Genomic DNA, 17,561 nt, shown 5'->3' on the forward strand with positions numbered 1-17,561 from the left:
TGCATTTCATCATGTTAGGAGGTGGCAGAGAAGTGTCAGAAGATTCGGAGAGTCCTGGAAAAGGGTATCTGCACTTCGAGATAGGACTGGAGTTTTAAGTAGTCCTATCAATCTATCAGTGAAGGTATTGATGAAAGTTAGACTCTGGAGATGCATTTTCGAAGCAATCAGTGTTCACGAGTTTCACTGCCTGCTTTCTCTCACACAAGTCCATGTCAGGAGTGCTGCTATAAGACTGTCACACTTGAGAGGCTGTGTTCTGTTCCACAGCATGGATCCTGGAGGTAAGATATTTTCAATTTTTACACATAAAATGCTATAACAGGGTCACAGTGTGGCTCCTTTATGATAGGATCCAGGGTTAATATCCTCTGAAGGGGGTTTATTAAACAGTTGGGGTTAATTAATCAGTGTATTAATTATTAACTTGCTGCTTTGTGTGATTTTTTCCTGGGCTGATAGACTGTGTGTTTTTGGCTGGAACAAACAGGTTTCACTTTTAAGTTTCACTTTCATTTTTGAAAGTGTTGCACAGCTCCTATTACTTGTTGTACTTGGTTTAACAGGGGAAGTACTAACGGAATACTATCAAAACCCTTCCAAATTAAAAACGGAACTAGGCAGGGGTGCCCGCTCTCCCCGCTGATATTTGCCCTCACTATTGAGGTACTTGCAAGTAAGATCAGAGCCAACCCTCGGATTAGAGGCCTTAGTATAGGCAGTAAAGAACACAAACTATCTATGTACGCGGATGATGTCTTACTGACAATCTCAGACTCGTCCAACTCCCTCTGGGAGGCCCTATCAGAATTAATAGCATTTGGCAAAGTCTCACATTTTCTTCTTAACCCTCAGAAATCGGAGATCCTCAACATCACAGATTCTTTAGACATGTTCGACACCTTTAAACGTACGTGCCCGATAAAAATAGCCCCTCATCACATAAAATATCTAGGAATAACAGTAACAGGGGAAGTACTGTCTTGCACTTCATGTGACCGGGTGTGGTCTGTGTTCATTTCCTCCATTCTGGCTGAGACTTGAACCTGAGGGGAGCGTTCCTCTGTTAACTGTCTGGGTTTAGAAAGGTGGTGAGTCCCCCAGCCATTGGGATTATAAAGGTGCAGTTTTCTATAATAAAAAACGTTTTTATTTGTGTCCTTCTGTGGGTAGAACCTGAGCTATGGAGGACTCTGACATGTTAGAAGGTACTCCTTCTGTACTAAATCATACCTGTTTATATTGTGAGGAGGCCGTGGTTTTCCCGTCCACTCAATTATGTTCCACATGCTTTAACACGGTTATAAAGTCTAAGAAGACAAGCCTGCTAAGGCTCTTAGTCCCTCTGAGCCGTCTACCTCTTTGGACTCAGTGTCCCATGAGATTACTACCCTTGCTACATTATCCACTCCACATGCAGTTCCCCGTAGCACATCTAATCCTCCATCCGGAGGTGGTGAGTCCCCCAGCCATTGGGATTATAAAGGTGCAGTTTTCTATAATAAAAAACGTTTTTATTTGTGTCCTTCTGTGGGTAGAACCTGAGCTATGGAGGACTCTGACATGTAAGAAGTGGTCCTTCTGTACTAAATCATACCTATTTATATTGTGAGGAGGCCGTGGTTTTCCCATCCACTCAATTATGTTCCACATGCTTTAACACCGTTATAAAGTCTAAGAAGACAAGCCTGCTAAGGCTCTTAGTCCCTCTGAGCCGTTTACCTCTTTGGACTCAGCATCCCATGAGATTACTACCCTTGCTACATTATCCACTCCACATGCAGTTCCCCGTAGCACATCTAATCCTCCATCCGGAGGGGGCCTTCTTCCTTCCGACTTTGCTGCGCAGTTACAAACGGCTGTGTCTGCGGCCCTCAGTGCATTACCTCACTCTTAACAAACGCAAGAGAAAGGTTAAACATAGCTCTCCTGTCCCGGAGTCATCTAAATATTCATCGGATTTAGCTATTATGTCCCAGTTATCTAATGATGAGTTAACCTCTGTAGCGTCAGAAGGTGAGGAACCGTACTTTAGATTTAAAATTGAGCACTTGCGTTTTTTATTAAAGGAGGTTCTGTCTATGTTAGAGGTTCCAGAGGCCGTGCTGCCTGAAGAACCTATGATACCTAAATTAGACAGAGTTTACGAAGACAGTAACGTTCCTTTGACTTTCCCTGTGCCAGTTACGATGGCAAACATTATTAAGAATGAATGGGAAAGAATTGGTTCTTGTTTTTCCCCCTCCTCTACTTTTAAAAAGTTGTTCCCGGACTCTCAACTGGATTTGTGGGGCTCCATTCCTAAGGTGGATTGTTCTATCTCTACGCTTGCTAAACATACTACTATACCTCTTGATGATAGTTCTTCGTTCAGAGAGCCGATTGATAAGAAAATTGAAACCTTTCTGAGAAAGATGTTTCAACATACTGGATTTTTGTTTCAACCGGCGGCTGCAGTTGCCGTGGTTGCCGGAGTGGCTACCTATTCTTTGTCGGAACTCACTGAGGTGGAGTCTCCCCTTGAGGATATTCAAGACAGAATTAAAGCTCTGAGAATTGCAATTTTTTTTATCTGTGATGCGAACATGCAAATAATTTGCCTAAATGCAAAGGCCTCTGGCTTTGCGGTCCTAGCCCGCTGGGCCCTCTGGTTGAAGTGTTGGTCTGTGGATATTACTTCTAAGTCCAGACTCCTTTCTCTTCCCTTCAAGGGAAAGATTTTATTTGGACAAGGCCTGAACTCCATTATTTCAACGGTTACTGGAGGCAAGGGTGCCTTACTGCCGCAAGATAAGAAGAGCAAGTCTAAAGGATGACAATCTTTTAATTTTTGTTCCTTTCGTTCTGACAAATCCCAACGACAACAATCCTCCTCCAAGACTGAGCAACCGAAGAGTACTTGGAAGCCGGCTCAGTCCTCGAATAAATCTAAGCAGAATAAGAAGCCCGCCAAAAAGAAATCAGCATAAAGGGGCGGCCCCCGATCTGGGATCGGATCTTGTAGGGGGCAGACTGTCTCTTTTTTTAGATGCCTGGTTCAAGGACGTACAGGATCCCGTGGGTCCTGGAGGTGGTATCTCAGGGATACAAGATAGGCTTCAACTCTCATCCGCAAAGGGGCAGATTCCTTCTCTTGAATCTGTCTACCAGACCAGAAAAGAGGGATGCCTTTCTAGGGTGCGTTCGGGATCTTTCATCCTTAGGAGTTGTTGTCCCGGTACCTATCGAAGAAAGAGGTTTGGGGTTTTATTCAAACCTTTTCGTGGTCCCAAAGAAAGAGGGAACTTTCCGCCCAATTCTGGACCTAAAATGCTTAAACAAATTTCTCAGTGTCCCTTCCTTTAAGATCTGAAGGACGCTTACCTTCATGTTCCAATCCACAGGGAACACTTTCAGTTCCTGAGGTTTGCATTCCTGGACCAGTTCATTGCCCTTCCGTTTGGCCTAACTACTGCTCCAAGAATCTTTACAAAGGTTCTGGGGGCTCTTCTAGCTATTGCCAGAACTCAGGGTACTGCAGTAGCCCCATACTTGGATGATATTCTGGTGCAAGCACCATCCTTTCATCTTGCGGAATAATTCTCGGAGTCCCTTCTCAGTTCGCTGTCAGCGATCCACATTCCGGGTGTGGACAACTGGGAGGCGGATTTTCTCAGCAGGCAATCCTTCCATCCAGGGGAATGGTCTCTCCATCCCGAGGTGTTTGCAAAGATATGCAGCAAATGGGGGACGCCAGAGATAGATCTCATGGCGTCCCGTCTCAATACCAAGCTACCCAGGTAGGGGTCGAGGTTGAGGGATCCCCAAGCGGATCTAATAGATGCACTAGCAGTGCTCTGGAGGTTCAAACTCATATCTTTTTCCTCCATTACCGTTTTTTCCTCGAGTGGTGGCCCGCATCAAGCAGGAGCGGGTATCAGTAATTCTGATTTCTCCATCGTGGCCGCGAACGACGTGGTTCGTGGATTTTTTGGGGATGTCCTCATATCCTCCGTGGAAGTTACCTTGTTGCAGAGACCTGCTGATACAAGGTCCATTTGTTCATCAAAATCTAGATTCTCAGAGGCTGACTGCGTGGAGATTGAACGCTTAGTCTTAGCCAAGAGAGGTTTCTCTGAGAGTGTCATTGATACTCTTATTCAAGCTCGTAAACCAGTTACTCGGCGTATCTACCACAAGGTGTGGAGGACCTGCTTATTCTGGTGTGAAGAGCGTGGTTTTTCCTGGCACAGAGTTAAGGTTGCCAGGATCTTATCTTTTCTCCAGGATGGGCTGGTGAAGGGCCTTTCTGCTATTTCTCTGAAGGGACAGATTTCGGCCCTGTCGGTTTTATTGCACAAGAGACTGGTTGAGCTTCCAGATGTGCAGTCCTTTGTTAAGGCTCTGATTAGGATCAGACCTGTGTTTAGATCTAGGGCTCCTCCTTGGAGCCTAAATCTTGTTCTTGGGGTTTTGCAAGGTTCCGTTTGAGCCTCTGCATTCTGTTGACATTAAATTGTTATCTTGGAAGGTTCTTTTTTTATTGGTTATTGCCTCTGCGCGCAGAGTTTCTGAGATCTCTGCTTTGCAATGTGAGCCCCCTTATCTAATTTTTCATCAACCAGGAGATTGTGGTTCCTTCCTTGTGTCCTAATCCTTCTTCATCGAAGGAACGCTTACTTCACAATTTGGATGTGGTTCGCGCCTTGAAGTTCTATCTTCAGGCTACTAAGGAGTTTAGACAATCTTCCTCTTTGTTTGTTGTCTATTCGGGGAAGCGTAAAGGGGCAGAAGGCTACTTCGACTTCCCTATCTTTTTGGTTAAGGAGTGTCATCCGCTTAGCTTACGAGACAGTGAGACATCCTCCTCCTGAGAGGATTACGGCTCATTCCACTAGAGCAGTGACTTCCTCTTGGGCCTTTAAGAATGAGGCCTTTGGCTGGGGTGTCTTTGCCTCCTCCTGGTGGCCAGGTGTTGTATTTCCCAACAGTAAGGAATGAAGCCGTGGACTCTGCCTATCCGGAAGGAAAATAATTTATCTGGTAAGCATAAATTATGTTTTAATTTATATTTCAATTGTATTTATAGAAAATCTTTAAATATACTTAGTAAAAACAACTTTGCAATACACATAAATTATCTATTTTGGCCCCTTTTTGTGTTATTTAGCTCTGAAAATTGTTTATTTTCTAAATGTCAGAGCTGGAAATGCACACTAAAGGGTAACCATGCTACATATCTATATTTATTTGGAAGATAATAACTGCAAAACAATGCTGTTTATACTAACAGTATGACCCTGGCTAGACTTGTTGTCTATAGACTTAAAGGGACATGAAACCCAAAAATGTTCTTTCATGATTCAGCTAGATAATACCATTTTAAACAACTTTCTAATTACTTCTATTATCTATTCTGTTTTATTCTTTTGGTATCATTTGTTGAAGGAGCAGCAATGCACTAATGGTTTCTAACTGAACACATGGGTGAGCCAATCACAATCGGTATATATATATATACATCAACCAATCAGCAGCTAGAACCTAGGTTCTCTGCTGCTCCTGAACTTGCCTAGATAAACCTTTCAGCAAAGGATAACAAGAGAAGGAAGCAAAGAAAGAAAAATGTTGGGTTTCATGTCCCTTTAAGCCTGGATTGGCTCCTCCAAATAAGGCAAGTGGTAGGTGGAGTTTAGCTATTGAAAAACAGTTGCAGCAAACACAATGTTAATTTGGTTTAACATTGTTTAGATGTGTTATTCTATAGCAAGAAATGTCTTGTAGTTACATGGAGTTTACTGCCCCTTTAAAGGGACAAGAAACCCAAAATGTTTCTTTCACGATTTAGACAGAGCATGCAATTTTAAACAACTTTCCAATTTACGTCTATTATCTTATTTGCTTCATTTTCTTGCTATCCTTTTTTGAAGGAGCATTAATGCACTTCTGGGAGCTAGCTGAAAGCCAATGAAAAGAGGCACATATGTGCAGCCACCAATCAGCAGCTTCTGAGCCTACCTAGGTATACTTTTCAACAAAGGATACAAAAAGAACAAAACAAATTAGATCATAGAAATAAATTGGCAAGTTATTTAAAATTGCATGCTCTATCTGAATTCTAAAAGTACACATTTGGGTTTCATGTCCCTTAAATTTGTCTGCAGCTATATAAGCTCCATTCTCTTCCTACCATTGCCTTCAACAACCAGAGAAATATCGTCCTCTCTCGCTGCTTGCTTGTAGGGCCGCTATCTTTCATCACAGCAGAGGCTATTGGATTGAGACTTCAGTCTCTGAGCTTAACAGCTTTCCTGCTGGCAACCTCTGGGGAAACAGAGAGAAATGAGCAGCACATTGATTTTGTGATTTCTCTGCTTCTTTTTTTAAACAACCTATTTGCATTAAGGAAAAAAAACAACTGTGCAGCAATTTCTTACACTATCGCTCCTCTGAGTGTTGTGTCTGATACCAAAGTGTACGACTGTATTTAAAGAGATATAGACAGTAAAAGTGTACGACTGTATTTAAAGAGATATAGACAGTTAAAGTGTACGACTGTATTTAAAGAGATATAGACAGTAAAAGTGTACAACTGTATTTAAAGAGATATAGACAGTAAAAGTGTACGACTGTATTTAAAGAGATATAGACAGTAAAAGTGTACGACTGTATTTAAAGAGATATAGACAGTTAAAGTGTACGACTGTATTTAAAGAGATATAGACAGTAAAAGTGTACAACTGTATTTAAAGAGATATAGACAGTAAAAGTGTACGACTGTATTTAAAGAGATATAGACAGTAAAAGTGTATGACTGTATTTAAAGAGATATAGACAGTAAAAGTGTATGACTGTATTTAAAGAGATATAGACAGTAAAAGTGTACGACTGTATTTAAAGAGATATAGACAGTAAAAGCGTACGACTGTATTTAAAGAGATATAGACAGTAAAAGTGTACGACTGTATTTAAAGAGATATAGACAGTAAAAGTGTACGACTGTATTTAAAGAGATATAGACAGTAAAAGCGTACGACTGTATTTAAAGAGATATAGACAGTAAAAGTGTACGACTGTATTTAAAGAGATATAGACAGTAAAAGTGTACGACTGTATTTAAAGAGATATAGACAGTAAAAGTGTACGACTGTATTTAAAGAGATATAGACAGTAAAAGTGTACGACTGTATTTAAAGAGATATAGACAGTAAAAGTGTAGATGAAACAGCAACACTTACAGCTTCATTTATCTCCATAAAAAAGGTTAAAGATACATGAGAGTCAAAATAAAATTTTAATGGTTTAGATAGAGCATGCACTTTTAAGAGACTTTTTAATCTTCTTCTGTTAGTAGATTTACTTAATTACCTTGATATCCTTTGTTGAAAAGCATACCTAGTTAAGCTCAAATGAGGCAATACACTGCTGAGAGCTTGCTTGTGATTGGCATCTACATGCATGTGTCATTGGCTCACCAGTTGTGTTCATGTTCAGTAGGTTGCATTTATGCACAGAACAAAATTAGTAAAAATGCCCTCTGCTTACTAAAGAGAATGATTTAAAGGGACCTTAAAGGGACATTAAACCCCAAAAAATTATTTAATGATTCAGATAGAGGACACAATTTTTAAAAAGTTTCCAATTCACTTCTATTATCAAATTGTTTTCATTCTCATGTTATTCTTTGTTTAAGAGATACCTAGGTAGGTAGCGTGCACATGCCTGAAGCACTACACAACAGGAAATAGTGCTGCCATCTAGTGCCCCTGCTAATGTATAACATTGTTGCAAAACTGCTGCTATATAGTGCTGCAGACACGTGCACACTCTTGAGCTTACATGTCTGCTTTTCCACAAAGGATAACAAGAAAACAAAAAAATGATAATAGAAGTAAATTAGAAAGTTTTTTAAAATGTTATGTTCTATCTAAATCATGAAAGAAAAAAATGTTTTTTATGTCCCTTTAATATCAATATAAATATATATATATATATAAGGAGCTGCACCCAGGTGGTAAATCGCCATAGAACAGGGTAACAATGGTATTGAGCCAGTTGTTCGTTCCTGTGAGTGCACTTCTCTCTGTATGTATTTAGTCTCCCTAAGGGAAAAAAGGGCAACCAGATGTGGACTCCTTGCTCAGTGTGCTTAGAGGAATACTGCTACACCTCACTGACGAGGCCCAAAGAAGGCCAAAACGATCATCTGGGGTTGCTGTGTTCCTTGTCCAGAGAAGAATTGCCTGGTATTTCGGCGCTGGACTGACTGTAGCAGGTGGGATCAGACTAATATACTGCAGAAAAGTTCTACTCTGTGAAAAGCATTACTGGGCTAAAAGAAGCTGCACCCAGGTGGTAAATCGCCATAGAACAGGCTAACAATGGTATTGAGCCGGTTATTTGTTTCTGTGAGTGCGCTTCTCTGTGTGTATTTAGTCTCCCTAAGGGAAAAAGGGGCAACCAGACGTAAATGAGTGTGTGTGTGTGTGTATATATATATATATATAACACATGGAAGGGAACTGCACTCCAAGACCGGATCCGGTACACATCCTGTGACTCAGCAACATCCAGCCCTGGGTGCTAAATAGCACTCTAAAAAAGCTGTGATGTCACCAGAGCCACAGGCAGTTAACCCCAGTCCGGAATGGGTGCAAGAAACAAGGCGGATTACAAATAAAAAGTAATACAACACATAGAAACACCCAGCACTCACCAGCTAGCTCACAGCTAAGATAAAATCATAACTGGAAAGGTTAATAACCGCATCTGGCCAAATGGGAAAGCTCAGGCACCACGTCAAGGTCCTTTCCATTGCCTGAGTCCCTAACACAGTCACACTATCATGCGAGATATAGACAGTAAAAGTGTACGACTGTATTTAAAGAGATATAGACAGTTAAAGTGTACGACTGTATTTAAAGAGATATAGACAGTAAAAGTGTACAACTGTATTTAAAGAGATATAGACAGTAAAAGTGTACGACTGTATTTAAAGAGATATAGACAGTAAAAGTGTACGACTGTATTTAAAGAGATATAGACAGTTAAAGTGTACGACTGTATTTAAAGAGATATAGACAGTAAAAGTGTACAACTGTATTTAAAGAGATATAGACAGTAAAAGTGTACGACTGTATTTAAAGAGATATAGACAGTAAAAGTGTATGACTGTATTTAAAGAGATATAGACAGTAAAAGTGTATGACTGTATTTAAAGAGATATAGACAGTAAAAGTGTACGACTGTATTTAAAGAGATATAGACAGTAAAAGCGTACGACTGTATTTAAAGAGATATAGACAGTAAAAGTGTACGACTGTATTTAAAGAGATATAGACAGTAAAAGTGTACGACTGTATTTAAAGAGATATAGACAGTAAAAGCGTACGACTGTATTTAAAGAGATATAGACAGTAAAAGTGTACGACTGTATTTAAAGAGATATAGACAGTAAAAGTGTACGACTGTATTTAAAGAGATATAGACAGTAAAAGTGTACGACTGTATTTAAAGAGATATAGACAGTAAAAGTGTACGACTGTATTTAAAGAGATATAGACAGTAAAAGTGTAGATGAAACAGCAACACTTACAGCTTCATTTATCTCCATAAAAAAGGTTAAAGATACATGAGAGTCAAAATAAAATTTTAATGGTTTAGATAGAGCATGCACTTTTAAGAGACTTTTTAATCTTCTTCTGTTAGTAGATTTACTTAATTACCTTGATATCCTTTGTTGAAAAGCATACCTAGTTAAGCTCAAATGAGGCAATACACTGCTGAGAGCTTGCTTGTGATTGGCATCTACATGCATGTGTCATTGGCTCACCAGTTGTGTTCATGTTCAGTAGGTTGCATTTATGCACAGAACAAAATTAGTAAAAATGCCCTCTGCTTACTAAAGAGAATGATTTAAAGGGACCTTAAAGGGACATTAAACCCCAAAAAATTATTTAATGATTCAGATAGAGGACACAATTTTTAAAAAGTTTCCAATTCACTTCTATTATCAAATTGTTTTCATTCTCATGTTATTCTTTGTTTAAGAGATACCTAGGTAGGTAGCGTGCACATGCCTGAAGCACTACACAACAGGAAATAGTGCTGCCATCTAGTGCCCCTGCTAATGTATAACATTGTTGCAAAACTGCTGCTATATAGTGCTGCAGACACGTGCACACTCTTGAGCTTACATGTCTGCTTTTCCACAAAGGATAACAAGAAAACAAAAAAATGATAATAGAAGTAAATTAGAAAGTTTTTTAAAATGTTATGTTCTATCTAAATCATGAAAGAAAAAAATGTTTTTTATGTCCCTTTAATATCAATATAAATATATATATATATATAAGGAGCTGCACCCAGGTGGTAAATCGCCATAGAACAGGGTAACAATGGTATTGAGCCAGTTGTTCGTTCCTGTGAGTGCACTTCTCTCTGTATGTATTTAGTCTCCCTAAGGGAAAAAAGGGCAACCAGATGTGGACTCCTTGCTCAGTGTGCTTAGAGGAATACTGCTACACCTCACTGACGAGGCCCAAAGAAGGCCAAAACGATCATCTGGGGTTGCTGTGTTCCTTGTCCAGAGAAGAATTGCCTGGTATTTTGGCGCTGGACTGACTGTAGCAGGTGGGATCAGACTAATATACTGCAGAAAAGTTCTACTCTGTGAAAAGCATTACTGGGCTAAAAGAAGCTGCACCCAGGTGGTAAATCGCCATAGAACAGGCTAACAATGGTATTGAGCCGGTTATTTGTTTCTGTGAGTGCGCTTCTCTGTGTGTATTTAGTCTCCCTAAGGGAAAAAGGGGCAACCAGACGTAAATGAGTGTGTGTGTGTGTGTATATATATATATATATAACACATGGAAGGGAACTGCACTCCAAGACCGGATCCGGTACACATCCTGTGACTCAGCAACATCCAGCCCTGGGTGCTAAATAGCACTCTAAAAAAGCTGTGATGTCACCAGAGCCACAGGCAGTTAACCCCAGTCCGGAATGGGTGCAAGAAACAAGGCGGATTACAAATAAAAAGTAATACAACACATAGAAACACCCAGCACTCACCAGCTAGCTCACAGCTAAGATAAAATCATAACTGGAAAGGTTAATAACCGCATCTGGCCAAATGGGAAAGCTCAGGCACCACGTCAAGGTCCTTTCCATTGCCTGAGTCCCTAACACAGTCACACTATCATGCGAGCTCACAAAGCCAAACAGACTGAGAACAAAGAAGGGGTGCACAGGTGGATGTAATCACCCATAGAAAATATAAAACATGGAAGGGAACTGCACTCCAAGACCGGATCAGGTACACATCCTGTGACTCAGCAACATCCAGCCCTGGGTGCTAAATAGCACTCCAAAAAAGCTGTGATGTCACCAGAGCCACAGGCAGTTAACCCCAGTCCGGAATGGGTGCAAGAAACAAGGGGGATTACAAATAAAAAGTAATACAACACATAGAAACACCCAGCTCACCAGCTAGCTCACAGCTAAGAAAAATGATAGTGTGGCTGTGTTAGAGACTCAGGCAATGGAAAGGACCTTGACGTGGTGCCTGAGCTTTCCCATTTGGCCAGATTTGGTTACTAACCTTTCCAGTTATGATTTTATCTTAGCTGTGAGATAGCTGGTGAGTGCTGGGTGTTTCTATGTGTTGTGTATATATATATATATATATATATATATATATATATACTGTATGTGTGTGTGCTTAGAGGAATGTGGCTGCACCTCACTGACGAGGCCCATAGGAGGCCGAAACGATCGTCTGGGGTTGTCATGTTCCTTGTTCAGAGGAGAATTGCCTGGTATTTCGGGGCTGGACTGACCTTAATTGGCGGGATCAGACTGATATACTTCAGGAAAGTTTTCCTCTGTGAAAAGCACACTGGTCTAAAAGAGGCTGCTCCTGGGTGGTAAATTGCCAAAGAGCTAGCTGATGAGCTGTTGTTCTTTCCTGGTAAAGAGCTTCTGTGTTTGTATACATATATATATATATTATTATTATAAAATTACCTGTGAATACCAAAACTTTCTCAATTTTGGACCTATGTGCTGTCTCTATCTGTTCGTCTGCATCATGGCTCCACATGAAAAAGAATTGCCAGAGGAACTGAAAAATATTATTGTGAGACTTAACAAGGATGGTAAAGGATACAGGAAGACAAGTAACCAACTAATGGAAATACCATTGCAGCAGTAATCAGGAGGTATAGAACGAGCCATAGTACTTCTAATCAGAGCTGCAGTGGTCGTCCTCCTAAAATGACGCCATGGACAGTACTTGCACAATCTAGCTCTGAAAAACAGACGGGCAAGTGCTTCAGACTTGGCTCAGGGGTTATCAGTGGAAATTAGAGTTTCTGTGACAACTCACACTGTGAAAAGGACATTGCATAATGTCAACCTCTATGGACGGCATCCAAGAAAAAAAACCTTGCTTGCTTGTCAGCACAAAACTACAAGATTAAACTGTGCTAAACAGCATGAAAAGAAGCTGGATGAATATTGGGAGCACATTGTTTGGTCAGATGAGACCAAGATAAATTTGTTCAACTCAGATGGGGTCCAGTGTGTTTGGTGTGAACCTGGCCAGGATTATTACAGTGAATGCAAAGTACCAACAGTGAAGCACGGAGGTGGGAGTGTGATGATATGGGGTTGCATGACTGCAAAAGGTGTTGGGAAGATGACATTTATAGATGGCACCATGAATGCCTGTGGATATACCAAAATAATGGCTGACAAGATGACTCCCAGGGGCCGATTTATTAAGCCCTGTATGGCCCCATATTCACCTGTTTCTGCACGAGCCTTCAGGCTCACCGGAAACAGGAGTTAAGAAGCAGCAGTCTTAAATAAGACCGCTGCTCCTTAACTCGTCCGCCACCTATGAGGCGGCGGACAGCAATCCGCACGATCACATGCGATTGGGTTGATTGTCACCCCCTGCTAGCGGGTGATTGGCTGCGAATGTGCAGGGAGCCGCATTGCACAAGCATTTCTAGTGAAATGCTTGTGCAATGATAAATGCCGACAGCATATGCTGTCGGCATTTATCGATGTGCGGCTGACATGATCTGCTACAGCGGTCATGTCCGTTAGCACATTTATAATTTGGACCCCCAGTCTCTAGAAGTTGGGCAGACGGGGAATAATCCTACATGATAACTATCCAAAGAACAATGCCAAAATCACAAAAGAGTTTGTAAAGGAGAAAAAAAAAGTTAAAACAATGACCTGGCCAAGTATGTCCCCTGACTTGAATCCAATAGAACACCTTTGGGGTATTTTAAAGAGAAAGATAGAGCAACACAGAGAATTGTCTCTGAAGAACGGCAGAACATCTCTCTAGACATTTGTACAATACTGGTATCCTCCAAGCCGAGGAGGACTGAGTCTGTCATAAAAAATAAAGGTCAACATACGAAGTATTGAAACAATCAAAGATTTGAATCTTAGTAATGAAAGGTGTACAAGCTTAGGTTGCATTGATTTTAATATAGTAAATCTAAACTTTTAGTTTTTAATTTTACATAAGAGCAAATACCTTACTGTAAAACTTAGAAGTAATAAATTTACTGTAAGGTGATACAATTTAGAATTATTGATATTGCACAGGGGTGTGTGTGTTTGTGTATATATATATATATACACACATCATTTATATCAGCAATTAAAGGTGTACAAACCAGTCTGTTTCATTGTTATAATAGAAAAGGCACTAAGCAGTGGGTTATACTTAATAGAAATCATTGCGATATGTATTATTTGTCATTTTATTTGTGTCTTTAAACTTAATTTGTGCGGTGTACTTCCTGTCACAGCCCTACAAGGAGGCTGAGGTCTCTACAGGAAGGCATCTAAAGCTTCATGCCTTAAAACTGCTAGAGCAAAATGAGCTGGTTTAGTATTAAGTGAATACTAGATAAACAGGGAATCAGATTTGCCCATACTCAGAACAGGCAGAATGCAACCTAAATTGCCAACATGTCTGCTCCATTATGTAGCTGTAGGCAGTGGCTACACAGATCATTTCTAAGTGCTCATTTTTGCAAGAAATCAAGTAAGTTGTTTGCTGTTTCTTTAAACTATCTGTTTCTTTTTATGGTTACTTTGATTTACCATGTTTGTTTTCATTATTTAATATCCCTTTTTAAGCAAAATCTACATACAAATGAAATGTTTTAAATGCATTTATAATCTGACATTGTATCAAAGCATACTTGTTTTGCATTCTTGTTAATTATCCCTTGAAAAGCCTTTTAAGTATTATTTATCTTATCTCCTTTACCATGGCTAATTAGTGACAGATACAACAATGAGCTCCTGCAATGATCAAGCAGTCACTGTATAGAATGTTGCAGGGTCCGAATTCTGGATACTGCATGAACCACTCCAGTCTCTATGGGGGGAGAAGGGAAAAATAAATACCTGTACACATTTTCAGTTATCAAATTAAAAAAATATGCAAAATAAGTAATAATAATCTTTTTTTTGTTTTTAACTAGGTATAATTACACATTTTATAACAATTGTATTGTGAGCTCAATGTCCTTTGAGACTCGTAATCAGGTGGCATTTTGTTTTCTGCTCGCCGTATTCTGTTTAGAAATGGGATTTCAGAAGCAGAAATGACATAAGCACAATAATTACAAGCGACAGCTTCACAAAAGGTCACCGCTATTACAGACGTTCATAATATTTGTTTGCACTGACATTTGCTTAAACCTTTGCAATATAATCATTCACTTGGGGCAGATATCACAGGAATCACATTGTAGAAACAAGTTGTTTTTATATCACATGTTTTTCTTAATAAGCGCATTTGCTTTGTGACAGTTTGGTTTCTTGCATTTTATTTTTAATAAATGTTATCATCTTCATTTCAGTTTGCTGCCATTGGACCTACAACAGCTGAAGCTTTGGATGCAGAAGGTTTCCACGTTAGTTGCACTGCTAAAAATCCTACACCTCAAGATTTGGCGATGGGAATAAAAACAATTGACAAGCAATAAAAATGCTAATAGTGCACGTACCACAGCATGAACGGAATGTCATTAAATTCTATTGATTCACTGCGAGCAGAAGAAAAATCTGTTGCCTTTACAAGTGTAAATTATGTGTCCTGAGTAAGGAAGTACTTATTTTAATGTAACTAGTGATATTATGGATGATGATTTTTTTCTTCATTAAAACGTGAAACTAGATAATAATCTATTGTCCTCAGTTATTAATATAACACCAAATCCTACAGCATTTGTGGATACGAGAGTATTTAAGTGTTCTGTATGATCTATTGCTTGGTAGGAATATACATGGGCATCACACACACACACACTCTACCTGTGAATTACACACACACACTCTACTTGTGAATCACACACACGCTCTACCTGTGAATCACACACATACACTCTACCTGTGAATCACACACACGCTCTACCTGTCAATGACGCACACACTCTACCTGTTAATCATACACACTCTCTACCTTTGAATCACATGCACGTCCTACCTGTGAATCACACATGCTCTACCTGTTAATCATACACACTCTCTACCTGTGAATCACACGCACGTCCTACCTGTGAATCACACATGCTCTACCTGTTAATCATACACACTCTCTACCTGTGAATCACACGCACGCCCTACCTGTGAATCACACATGCTCTACCTGTTAATCACACACGCTCTACCTGTGAATCACACACGCTCTACCTGTGAATCACACACGCTCTACCTGTGAATCACACACGCTCTACCTGTGAATCACACACGCTCTACCTGTGAATCACACTCACGCTCTACCTGTGAATCACAAACACGCTCTACTTGTGAATCACACACGCACTCTATCTGTCAATCACACAAACTCTCTACCTGTGAATCACACACACGCTCTACCTGTGAATTACACACGCTCTACCTGTGAATCACACTCACGCTCTACCTGTGAATCACAAACACGCTCTACTTGTGAATCACACAAACTCTCTACCTGTGAATCACACACACACTCTACCTGTGAATCACACACACACTCTACCTGTGAATTACACACACGCTCTACCTCTAAATCACACACACGCTCTACCTGTGAATCACACACACGCTCTACCTTTGAATCACACACACTCTTTACCTGTGAATTAGACATACTCTCTACCTGTGAATCACACACACGCTCTACCTGTGAATCACAAGCACGCTCTACCTGTGAATCACAAACACGCTCTACCTGTGAATCACAAACACGCTCTACCTGTGAAACACACGCTCTACCTGTGAATAACACACGCTCTACCTGTGAATAACACACTCTCTACCTGTGAATCACACGCACGCTCTACCTGTGAATCACAAGCACGCTCTACCTGTGAATCACAAACACGCTCTACCTGTGAAACACACGCTCTACCTGTGAATCACACACACGCTCTACCTATGAATCACACGCACGCTCTACCTGTGAATCACACGCACTCTCTACCTGTGAATCATACGCACTCTCTACCTGTGAATCACACACACGCTCTACCTGTGAATCACACACACGCTCTAACTGTGAATCACACACACTCGCTACCTGTGAATCACACGCACACTCTACCTGTGAATCGCATGCTCTACCTGTGAATAACATACACGCTCTACCTGTGAATCACACACACGCTACCTGTGAATCACACGCACACTCTACCTGTGAATCACACGCACGCTCTACCTGTGAATCACACACACGCTCTACTTGTGAATCACATACACGCTCTACTTGTGAATCACACACGCACTCTATCTGTGAATCACACAAACTCTCTACCTGTGAATCACACACACGCCCTACCTGTGAATCACACACACGCTCTACCTGTGAATCACAGACGCTCTACCTGTGAATCACACACACGCTCTACCTGTGAATTACACACACTCTTTACCTGTGAATTAGACACACTCTCTACCTGTGAATCACACACGCTCTACCTGTGAATCATACGCACGCTCTACCTGTGAATCACACGCACGCTCTACCTGTGAATCACATGCACGCTCTACCTCTGAATCACACGCACGCTCTACCTGTGAATCACACGCACGCCCTACCTGTGAATCACACGCACGCTCTACCTGTAAATCACACGCACACTCTACCTGTGAATCACACACTCTCTACCTGTGAATCACACACATGCTCTACCTGTGAATCACACACACGCTCTACCTGTGAAAAACACACGCTCTACCTGTGAATCACACATGCTCTACCTGTGAATAACACTCTCTACCTGGGAATCACACACGCTCTATCTATGAATCACACGCACGTTCTACCTGGGAATCATACACACTCTCTACCTGTGAATCACACACACGCTCTACCTGTGAATCACACACACTCTCTACCTGTGAATCACACACACTCTCTACCTGTGAATCACACGCTCTAACTGTGAATCACACACACGCTCTACCTGTGAATCACACGCTCTAACTGTGAATCACACACACGCTCTACCTGTGAATCACACACACTGTCTACCTGTGAATCACACACGCTACCTGTG

At 40.7% G+C, this 17,561-nt stretch overlaps 1 protein-coding gene across 4 annotated transcripts in view; it reads left to right on the plus strand.

The window, feature by feature from the left end:
- UROS (uroporphyrinogen III synthase) overlaps positions 1–15,206 on the plus strand; it is a 191,336-nt gene extending 176,130 nt beyond the window's left edge. For all 4 annotated transcript variants that reach the window (XM_053692521.1, XM_053692520.1, XM_053692523.1 and 1 more), the window contains exon 10: positions 14,883–15,206. In XM_053692521.1, the coding sequence (XP_053548496.1) occupies positions 14,883–15,008 (126 nt within the window). In that variant the 3' untranslated portion in view covers positions 15,009–15,206. The remainder of the gene's footprint in view (positions 1–14,882) is intronic.
- Positions 15,207–17,561: the final 2,355 nt, after the last annotated feature.

Source organism: Bombina bombina, chromosome 9, assembly GCF_027579735.1.
Source record: "Bombina bombina isolate aBomBom1 chromosome 9, aBomBom1.pri, whole genome shotgun sequence".
Classification (NCBI taxonomy): domain Eukaryota; kingdom Metazoa; phylum Chordata; class Amphibia; order Anura; family Bombinatoridae; genus Bombina; species Bombina bombina.